The sequence below is a fragment of the Polypterus senegalus genome, chromosome 13, assembly GCF_016835505.1.
Source record: "Polypterus senegalus isolate Bchr_013 chromosome 13, ASM1683550v1, whole genome shotgun sequence".
NCBI classification, from domain to species: domain Eukaryota; kingdom Metazoa; phylum Chordata; class Cladistia; order Polypteriformes; family Polypteridae; genus Polypterus; species Polypterus senegalus.
Window position 1 is genome coordinate 21,602,020 of NC_053166.1, and position 11,937 is coordinate 21,613,956.

The 11,937-nt window shown below is 41.4% G+C and overlaps 1 protein-coding gene across 6 annotated transcripts in view; it reads right to left on the reverse strand.

Moving 5' to 3' along the window:
* Positions 1-10,162, reverse strand: part of si:ch211-132g1.4 (pregnancy-specific beta-1-glycoprotein 4) — a 58,217-nt gene extending 48,055 nt beyond the window's left edge. For all 6 annotated transcript variants that reach the window (XM_039775855.1, XM_039775854.1, XM_039775852.1 and 3 more), the window contains exon 1: positions 10,073-10,162. In XM_039775855.1, the coding sequence (XP_039631789.1) occupies positions 10,073-10,142 (70 nt within the window). In that variant the 5' untranslated portion in view covers positions 10,143-10,162. The remainder of the gene's footprint in view (positions 1-10,072) is intronic.
* Positions 10,163-11,937: the final 1,775 nt, after the last annotated feature.

Genomic DNA, 11,937 nt, shown 5'->3' on the forward strand with positions numbered 1-11,937 from the left:
CTTAGGTAAATCATGCCATTCTAAACAAGGCAAAGAGAGGCATGCTGAGTCTAACACACAGAAATAGTGCACATTGCCCATTTGTCTTTGTCTTTCGTGTCCTATGGTTGGCCTAGCAGTTCTAAATGCTGCGCCCCTTTGCACTAAATCTGGCTCAGCTGTGCATGTAGGAAGAAAAGAAAAACAGATTTAAAATATTTGCACAGAGCACAGTGACATTAACCTTATATTCTGATTACAGGGTATCGGTAAGAGTGAAAGGGAAGGTCTACAGGACGGTAGTGTGACCAGCTATGTTATATGGGCTGGAGACGGTGGCACTGACCAGAAAGCAGGAGACAGAGCTGGAGGTGGCAGAGTTAAAGATGCTAAGATTTTCAGTGGGTGTGACGAGGATGGACAGGATTAGAAATGAGGACATTAGAGGGTCAGCTCAGGTTGGACAGTTTGGAGACAAAGTCAGAGAGGTGAGATTGTGTTAGTTTGGACATGTGCAGAGGAGAGATGCTGAGTACATTGGGAGAAGGATGCTAAGGATGGAGCTGCCAGGCAAGAGAAAAAGAGTAAGGCCTAAGAGAAGGTTGATGGATGTGCTGAGAGAGGACATGCAGGTGATGAGTGTGACAGAGCAAGATACAGAGAATAGGAAGATATGGAAGAAGATGATCCGCTGTGGCAACCCATAATGGGAGCCTCCGAAAGAAGAAGAAGAAGTGAAAATGTGAGCTATAGCTATATGTAAAATCTTAAAGATATAGCAAAAAATATAATTCATACAGTATTATCATAACCAACTAAAGCGTACTGGATATCACAGCAACATATTAATTACTGATTGTGTTTGCTGCACACTATACAGCCATGCATTAAAATTAGCAAAAAAAGGATTAAAAACAGTGCAACTTTACTGAATCTTATAACCTACATTTAAAAGGGGTGTCATGGCTGGATCCGCAAACCCTTCCAACGGCTTCTGCATTTAGAAGACCCAGCTGCTTGTCCTACACTGCCGGTTATAAATGGTGTCAGCATCGAAAGCGTAGAATCGTTTACACTACTTTTAAAAATTCAGTGCCATGTCTCGTGTTTAACCAGCCGAGGTGGCCACACCAGACTCTATGCATGTATCAGCCCGTATTAAGTTCACATCCTTGATGCTAGCCTACAGAGTTGCATATGGAGACACTTGTGAGGTCCTGTGCTCCTTCTTTCCCGTTCAGGTCTGCCAGTGAACAGCATCTGAGGGCATCAAATTTCAATTCATGTGTAGCTCCAAACTGGTGGAACAAGCTGCCCACCTCCATCTGAACTGCTGAATCCTTCAATGTGTTTAAGAAATGTTTGAAGACTCTTTAGTTCTGTGAGTATCTTTCTAAATGTTATTGGCGTTGATAGGTTCTTATAACTAAAGCCAATTTGGTCATGGGGTATGACAGATTTGCAAATCACATTCTCTGATCTCGTTGCTGCACCATGTCAAATTACATGACTGAAAATTGCAGCCCATGTCCCATTTACTGACTAGATGCTGGTCTTCTAGCACAGTCATATTCACCAGCATCGTGCTGCCTGATGGAGCCAGCGCTATATGAAGGGCTAACAACTGCAGCTATTTCCATAGCAATCTCTCACTTTTTTCTTTTTTTTCCATCGTGTTTAGTACCAAAACATGAGACATCAGGCAGGCAAACTCCTCTTTTATTTGTGAGGTTCAAAACACACACGTTACGAGTTACTTATTCCTCGTTGCTACATTCTGTGCATCGAACTTCCAGCTGAACACACATTGGTTGTCAGCTCTCACTTACAAGGAACGCAACCCTCAGACCAAAGAGAAACCCAAATCTGTTTGATTGTATCCTAGTCAGTCACTGGTTAGCTGGCCTCAGTCATTAGGTATGTGACATTAGACGACTGACTTCATGGAGGAGCTCCACCGACTGCCTCCAGCTTGCTAAGATTATTTAAATGAAGGCTATGACTGGAGATCAATGCAAAACGTTGTCTAATGTGACACAGCCTTAATGCTACATTCTCTTTATATTTTTATGTAAAACTGCAGACAATAGTCTCTGTTCCCATTATTCATCCATACTGGCCCCAAAAATGTAGACTTTTGAAAACACTCTTCAGAGCCACAAAAAAGACCACCGGCTCGACGTTGTCTGTAATTGCACTCTAATGGCGCTTGCTTATTACAAAGCCCTTCCTTTTTTGGATCCTGCACATTAGAATTTCTCAGCCGCTTTACTCGTGCGTTACTCTCAATAACAATTACATCTCACTGTCAGTCCAAACAAAACTATCTCTCTCTATTTTTTTTTCTGTTCATCATTGTTGTTTTCCAGGGTGCCAAAGCATGTGAAGCATGGAGGACACTTCTTCTTGCTGCGTCCATCGAACTGTGTAGACTCAGTGTAGGTGAACGGCGACGTTTTTAGTGTGGACAAAGGTACTTTCACAAACAATGTGAAAATGGTGGTGTGGAAGGAGGTGGCATAATTGTATTTTCTGTTTGACTTAAAGCTCTTCACTTGTCCTGTAACACTCTAATGTTTTCTCGATTATGTTGACCTCTTTTGTAAGTTCCTGTCACGGAGGACCTCCCCACAGGCTCAGTTGAGGTATTACAGTAACCCACCGAGACAACAGGGGCTGCGGCAGCTAAAATTAACACCTCCTTCTTTCCCCATGGAGTCAAGAAGCCGCCCGGAGAAGGCATTTGAAAGCCCCAAGCATACCGGAACAACAAACCGGACGGAGATCTGCCAGCAGCGATTGCAACCCCGTGACTTTACCATTGTTGAATTCCTGTACTCACGACCTTACGCCAAAGAGCATTATTTTCTTCTTGTTTTTTTTTTCATTTCTCCAGAGACAATTAAAATGATGACCCAGCTGGCACCCCAAAATTTCTTGTGCTGTCTGGAGACCTGTCATTCCTATACTCGGGCACATCACACTGAATAAAAGTTTCTCCTAAGCATATTTACTGTATATAAATGTATTTACTCATACTCTGATATGGGATAACAATATAAGCTCAACAATGAAAACTTTTAATTCAAAAAGTTAAACTTTTCTCAATCAGTACAACTTTTATCAAGATGTCACAGAGAGTTTTCTCAATTTCTTCATCTGGTTTGGCATTCAAAACATGAACCGCAGCATACTGTTTAGACAGCAAGAAGGATTGTAGGCCTGAAACTGAATTCTATTCATGACTGATAAACATCTCAAGACCAGAGTCGCCCAAGTGACCATCCCTTTCAACTATTACCATTGTGGCGGATGGCCGGGGGACACCCTTCAACACTGGATCTGGGGGAGCAGCCATGGGATGCACACTACGTCCTCGGCGGAACACTTTGTGGCAGCCCCCCAGGATTGCATTGGGGCCACTTGGAGCACATCTTGGTTGGGCTCTGTGGCCTCCACCAGGGGGAGCTACATAGAGCTGCATGGCTTAACAAGCCCATCTGGGTGGGAGCGCAGCCACACCTGGAAGTGCAGCCAGAAGTAGGTCAACGAGCTCCTGCAGCACTTCCGGGTGGGCTATAAGAGGAGCCTGCAGCCACTACACAGGGTGCCTCGGAGTCGGGAGGAGGTGGACGAAGCTGCTCTGAGAGGAGTGGTGGAGAAGAGTGTGGCGATTTGGGTGTTTAATTTGTGTCGGGACTGTGTTGTGCACGTCTACCCCACAGGTGAAGAAAATAAAAGTTTTTGTTTGTTTTATACGTGCCTCTGGTGTCAGTCTATGTTGGGTCGGCACCAATAAATCGCTAATACCACACCATCATGGAAAAGTTTCCAATTACTCAAAGCAAAAACCACTCGGCATGCTTATAAACAGTGTGTTTCCTTCTGCAGTCTTGATTTTGCTTCATCTTATCTCTTCAGATCTCCAAAACCCTCAGTCCAACCAACTTAATTTGTTTATTTCTGAAGAGTGACTTTGCGAGGGAGTGCAACTTTCATATATTTCTATATTGTTTAATATACAGAATGTATTATGTTTTTGCATAGTATAGTATCATCTACTGCTCACATATAAGGACATGCAGAGTGAGGAGCACACGCCTGTTAGACGTTAGACGAAAGCCTCTATACAAGAAGTAGGACAATTATTAAATTGATCAAATATCACTCAGTCTTCGATAGTCCCTTTCACTATCACAATCAAACTTTCCTTCAAAATACAGTGCATGACTAAAAACATTTAATAAACATTTACATCACTTTAGGTGATAATCAGATTCTTAGCATCTGATATGAATGTCAGAAGCACTGAAGCACCACAAGGAACGGTCTTGACTCTTTTTCTCATCATGGCTATAAATAGAACACCAGGTTATGTCGCTTGCAGAAATAATAAGACGATTCTTCCCTTATGTGGCGTGTTGATAAAGGGGATGAGACAGAGGAGAGCAACTTTGAGAATTGTCGGCAGCTTAACAACAGCAAAGTCATTGAACTGCTTAGTAACCTTCACCAAAAAGTCTCACTGTCCGATCCCTGTTCAGGATAGGGTTAATAGAGATTTTAATTACCCCAAAGGGTAAAGGTGCACTGGTACACTTCATACAGATGTGCTGTATGCACTTTAATCCACTAAAGGAGCACATATTTTAGATTCTAAACTATTTCAACATACCTTATAAAAATGGCTCCCAATAATCTATTCTATCTATCTGTCTATAATATCTAAGGTTTGAAAGTTCTAAATCCCTGAACACATCTGATTAAAATTCAGATATGTGTCCAGGATTGGACCCCCTTCCCCTTTCACAATAGACTTAACTAAGATTAATATGGCAAACTCAATTCAAGCCTTTATTTAAGGTATTTAAAATTTATACACTCACCTAAAGGATTATTAGGAACACCTGTTCAATTTCTCATTAATGCAATTATCTAATCAACCAATCACATGGCAGTTGCTTCAATGCATTTAGGGGTGTGGTCCTGGTCAAGACAATCTCCTGAACTCCAAACTGAATGTCAGAATGGCAAAGAAAGGTGATTTAAGCAATTTTGAGCGTGGCATGGTTGTTGGTGCCAGACGGGCCGGTCTGAGTATTTCACAATCTGCTCAGTTACTGGGATTTTCACGCACAACCATTTCTAGGGTTTACAAAGAATGGTGTGAAAAGGGAAAAACATCCAGTATGCGGCAGTCCTGTGGGCGAAAATGCCTTGTTGATGCTAGAGGTCAGAGGAGAATGGGCCGACTGATTCAAGCTGATAGAAGAGCAACTTTGACTGAAATAACCACTCGTTACAACCGAGATATGCAGCAAAGCATTTGTGAAGCCACAACACGCACAACCTTGAGGCGGATGGGCTACAACAGCAGAAGACCCCTCCAGGAACCACTCATCTCCACTACAAATAGGAAAAAGAGGCTACAATTTGCACGAGCTCACCAAAATTGGACAGTTGAAGACTGGAAAAATGTTACCTGGTCTGATGAGTCTCGATTTCTGTTGAGACATTCAAATGGTAGAGTCAGAATTTGGCATACACAGAATGAGAACATGGATCCATCATGCCTTGTTACCACTGTGCAGGCTGGTGGTGGTGTGATGGTGTGGGGGATGTTTTCTTGGCACACTTTAGGCCCCTTAGTGCCAATTGGGCATCGTTTAAATGCCACGGGCTACCTGAGCATTGTTTCTGACCATGTCCATCCCTTCATGACCACCATGTACCCATCCTCTGATGGCTACTTCCAGCAGGATAATGCACCATGTCACAAAGCTCGAATCATTTCAAATTGGTTTCTTGAACATGACAATGAGTTCACTGTACTAAAATGGCCCCCACAGTCACCAGATCTCAACCCAGTAGAGCATCTTTGGGATGTGGTGGAATGGGTGCTTCGTGCCCTGGATGTGCATCCCACAAAACTCCATCAAATGCAAGATGCTATCCTATCAATATGGGCCAACATTTCTAAAGAATGCTTTCAGCACCTTGTTGAATCAATGCCACGTAGAATTAAGGCAGTTCTGAAGGCGAAAGGGGGTCAAACACCGTATTAGTATGGTGTTCCTAATAATCCTTTAGGTGAGTGTAGATATTATGGTGTTTATTTACAGCTATATTATAAAAATCTAAAAATCAGCCCACTAAAAAATCCCCCTCTAACAAATTTGGATCACATAAAATGTGGACTTCCCGGTCTTATTCTAAATGGATCCACCTTAAACTTAAGTTAGTGAATTCCATAAAAATGAAAGACCCTAAACAGGAGTATTTTTGTCCAGGGATTGGATGTAGAGGTGGTCCGCTCCTACAAGTACTTGGGGGTCCACATCAATGACAAGTTGGACTGGTCTCATAACACAGAGAAACTACAGAAGAAAGGAGAGAGCTGGATCCTATTTCCTTAGGACTGTGTTCCTTTAATGTGGAAACTTACATCCTTCACATCTTCTACAACTGCCTGATGGCCACTGTGACTTTTCTATGCTGTGGTCTGCTGGGTTGGTAACATCACTTCAGGGAGGCTCACCGAATCAACAAACTAATTTAAAGGGCAGGTTCAGTTATGGGACACACCCTGGACCCTCTGGAGGCAGCAGTGGAGAACATAATAAAGACAACACTAAGTGTCATTATGGAAAATGCTGTACATCTTCTCTCTGACACGCAAAAACTGAGGACTTTCAAATCAAACAATCAGAAGTGTGTCAAGAAAAACTACAGGGACTCCTGAACACCAACAACAGTACCCCCTCTTTGGGACTGGGACTGTTAAGTCAGAAGTTTTCATTCTTTGTAATTTTCTTTTTTTTAGTCATTCTTGTGTGTATTTAGATTATTTTTGTGTCTTAATTTATTTGTTTATTTAACAAGCTTCTTAAAATATTGATAGATGACACATAGACATTGATAAATGATTCTTAACTAGTGTTTCTAATAATTGTAAAATTCAGTAATAGGTTAAAAACCTTTTTTAAGAACTTCCTTCCCCTTAAAATCACACCCACTAACATTCTACTGGAAATTACTAAAAACAGGAATGTCAATCAAGATCAATATAAATTTAACTCATTAATGAACATACAAATACACAATACTTCTGTAAAAAGCCAAAACTGACCTTATTTCCCAATCACCCTCATTAGTTCAATAAGTCTGAGAAGTGAAACAGAACAAAATGCTGAGGAAAAGTGTCCATAAAAGTGGAATTACGAAGCAGAGTGCAGCTTTAAGTGTACGGAGAAGCCTACCAGGCCATAGTGCTGACAAACACAAGCATGGTGATGACCTTTAACAGGAAGCTGGACATGTCTACTCTGGGGACAGAAACGAGTTTCGAAGATGGACCAAATGGCATCCTCTCATTTTTCATCCTTCAGGTGATTTTGAGTGAATCAAGATCAAGAGACTGCCACTGTGGCCATGTTCCTAAAGTATTAGTTGATGTTTAATAGACCCTTTCATCAAAGCATGAACATTAATTTTGATTATTGAATTGTCAAAAAGATATATCCAGTGTGAACATAACTGCTGTTTACAATGAATACTTGTTTATCACACACGGTGATAATCTTTGAATGAAGATGATAGGGTTGGTCTATTCAACCAACTCATACAGAACCACTTTAGAGTCAGTTCATCAGTCATTTCCTAACCTGTTTAGTCCTGAACAGGGTCTCATTGGGCTGTTGGAGTTTATCCCAACTAGCATTGGGTGTAAGGCGGGGAAGAAACCCTGAACAGGGAGGCCTGTCCATCGCAGGGCACACACACCAAGCACACACTAGTGCCAGTTTAGAAGTGCCAGTTCACATGAACTGCATGTCTTTGGACTGTGGGAGGAAACTTGGGCACCCAGAGGAAATCCACAGTATATATATACAGTATATATGTATATACAGTGGTGCTTGAAAGTTTGTGAACCCTTTAGAATTTTCTATATTTCTGCATAAACAGGACCTAAAACATAGATAAAGAGCTACCAGTTAAACAAATGAGACAAAAATATTATACTTAGTCATTTATTTATTGAGGAAACTGATTGAATGTTACATATTTGTGAGTGGCAAAAGTATGTGAACCTCTAGGATTAGCAGTTAGTTTGAAGGTGAAATTCGAGTCGGTGTTTTCATTCAATGGGATGCCAGTCAGGTGTGAGTGGGCACCCTGTGTTATTTAAAGAACAGGATCTGTCAAAGTCTGCTCTTCACAACACATGTTTGTGGAAGTGTATCATGGCACGAACAAAGGAGATTTCTGAGGACCTCAGAAGAAAAGTTATTGATGATCATCAGCCTGGAAAAGGTTACAAAATCATCTCTAAAGAGTTTGGACTCCACCAATCCACAGTCAGGCGGATTGTGCACAAATGGAGAAAATTCAAGACCATTGTTACCCTCCTCAGGAGTGGTCGACCAACAAAGATCACTCCAAGAGCAAGGCGTGTAATAGTCGGCGAGGTCACAAAGGACCCCAGGGTAACTTCTAAGCAACTGAAGGCCTCTCTCACATTGGCTAATGTTCATGTTCATGAGTCCACCATCAGGAGAACACTGAACAACAATGGTGTGCATGGCAGGGTTACAAGGAGAAAGCCACTGCTCTCCAAAAAAACATTGCTGCTCGTCTGCAGTTTGCTAAAGATCACGTGGACAAACCAGAAGGCTATTGGAAGAATGTTTTGTGGACGGATGAGACCAAAATAGAACTTTTTGGTTTAAATGAAAAGCAGTATGTATGGAGATAGGAAAACACTGCATTCCAGCATAAGAACCTTAGTCCATCTGTAAAACATGGTGGTGGTAATATCATGCTTTAGGCCTATTTTGCTGCATCCGGGCCAGGATGGCTTGCCTTTATTGATGGAACAATGAATTCTGAATTATATCAGAGAATTCTTAAGGAAAATGTCAGGACATCTGACCATGAACTGAATCTCAAGAAGAAGGTGGGTCATGAAGCAAGACAACGACCCTAAGCACACAAGTCGTTCTACAAAAGAATGGCTAAAAAAGAATAAAGTTAATGTTTTGGAATGGCCAAGTCAAAGTCCTGACCTTAATCCAATCGAAATGTTGTGGAAGGACCTGAAGAGAGCAGTTCATGTGAGGAAACCCACCAACATCCCAGAGTTGAAGCTGTTCTGTACGGAGGAATGGGCTCAAATTCCTCCAAGCCGGTGAGCAGAAATGATCAAAAGTTACCGGAAACGTTTAGTTGCAGTTATTGGGGGGTCACACCAGATACTGAAAGCAAAGGTTCACATACTTTGGCCACTCACAAATACGTAATATTTTGTAATTTTGTAATATTATATATTAATAAAAAAAAATGACCAAGTTTAATATTTTTGTCTCATTTGTTTAACTGGTTTCTCTTTATCTACTTTTAGGACTTGAGTGAAAATCTGAATTTTTAGGTCATATTTATGCAGAAATATAGAAAATTCTAAAGGGTTCACAAACTTTCAAGCACCACTGTAGATGCACTTATTATGGTATAACAGGTGGCGTTTCAATGCTGAAAAAGTTAAAGCGAGGTTCAACGCTCAACATAGTGGTTGTGTCGCCTTCCTCAGGCATGATGATAAAACTTGACTATCTCCAGCACTGTATACAAATTCATGCATGGCTAGAGTGAGTATCAAGAACTTTGTCTTTTATTCTAGTTACAGCACTTTTTTTGTCCTCAGGGGAAAATGTATTTTTTTTAACAGAAGGTTAATAAGTAAATACTATAATATGATAAACAACATGCCACCCTCTGAAATGTAGACCAGAATGACTACAAAGAATGGAAACTAAAAACTGAAAACTGACTTGGATGAAACTAGAAAGAGCAGTTAACCAAAGTAGTTGAGTGAAAGCCTTAGGACTGTTAGTGTCAAAAATCATGAAAGCAGTTTTATTTTTATGGACATGACATCAGGTTCAGCTCATTAAATTACATTTGCCTTATTTAAAAATATTGTGGAGCTTTACCATCTGCTATACATGATAGCGTGCCTGTATACTAAAGTTACTGTTCCTTTTATTTTAACCCTAATTAATATTTTTTTTTTCAGTTTAAAATAACAAAGACTTACCCAATCTAGTGAGACAATTGCACACCATGAGCCAAGATACAGATGTTTGGATTGAGAAAGGCATTGGCATTGCAGCAGGAGTGACTGAAGCTTCAGACTGACGAGACCAACTGCTTCGATGCTTTTTTTTTGTCTTTCTTAAAGTACAGGAAGCTCTGCGGGATTCCGCAAGCCTATTGCTTCCCTTTATACCAGACTGTCATTAACTGACTTTACATTAACCTACTGAAAGGTTAAGTGAACAACTAAATATTCCATTTTATCAATCACAATAAAAAAAACATATTTTAAGTTTTTTTTTTGATAACACTATGAAGCATCTCTTACATAAAACTAGTTTCTGTTAGTACATGAAGCCTCAAAACAAATAACATTTCATTTAAGATCAGAACTGGGCAGTGTATGTTGACCTGTATTTCCTAAGCATGTAACCCTCACACAGTGGTAGCGCTGCTGCCTCACAGTTAGGAGACGTGGGTTCACTTCCCGGGTCCTCCCTATGTGGAGTTTGCATGTTCTCCCCGTGTCTGCGTGGGTTTCCTCCCACAGTCCAAAGACATGCAGGTTAGGTGCATTGGTGATCCTAAATTGTCCCTAGGGTGTGTGCTGGCGCCCTGCCTGGGGTTTGTTCCTGCCTTGTGCCCTGTGCTGGCTGGGATTGACTCCAGCAGACCCCCAGTGACCCTGTGTTAGGATATAGGGGGTTGGACAATGACTGACTGGCTGTAACCCTCGCAATGTCTTCATACAGTATGCTGACCCGATGCTGTCCTCAATGGGTCTTTTCTGACCTCATTCTAAAAACCCCTTTTAGGTGCCCTGGATATCATTTTATTTTAGCCTGAACCTATTTTATCAACCATCCTAAAAACTGTAGTACTGATGATCCTAATATTTTAGAATGGAGTCATTTAGGATTTTTTTTTTTTAAGACAGCACCTTAAATGCAGTGAATAATCCATTGAAGTCCATGGTGAGTCAAAACTGACCCACCAGGACATGCACGTGTTCAAAATGTGAAGTTGTAAAGAAATATGACTTTTGGAAAACATTTTGCCTTTTCTAAAGTTAGGTTACTTTATTAAAATACTGGAGCACCTCTGGGAATTGTCCCGTCTCCCTTTCTGTTTACTGTCTGCACAAGAGACTTCCAGCATAATACCAACGCTTGCCATCTACAGAATTTTTCTAATGACTCGTCCATCATAGGCTGCATTAAAAATGGAGATGAGTCAAAGTACAGGAAGGTTGTGGAGGATTTCATCTTGTGGAGAAGGGGGGACAACCTGCAGCTCAACATCGGCAAGACAAAAGAGCTTGTGGTGGACATCCGGCATACCAAGAAGACTTTCAGATGAGTAAGCTTTCAAGAGGAGGACTAGTGGTGCAGAGCTACAAGTACCCGGGGTCACATAAACAACAAACTGGACTGGTCTGACAACACAGTAACCCTAAACAAGAAGGGCCAGAGCGGACTTTAATTGCTGAAGAGCCTCGGGTCTTTTGATGTGTGCAGCAAACTTCTGGGAATGTTCTGCAAGTCCATAGTAGCCAGTGTGGTGTTCTACATCCTGGGGAAGCAACCTGAGCACAAAACAAGCAAAATGTCTGAACAAACTCATCAGGAAAAGTCTCTTCCATCACAGGGTGAACCCTGGACACACTGGAAGATGTTATGGAAAAGAAGGATGATGGCAAAATTGGATGCCATCATAAAAAATCCTCTCCACCCCTTCCTGGAGGCACTCACTTCGTGCACTTCAAGCCACAGGCTCATTCCACCATGGTGTGCTAAGAAGCACCTCTGGGGGTCTTTTCCGCCCACTACTACCAGGCAATTCAATGCTTCCACCTGGCATATAGGG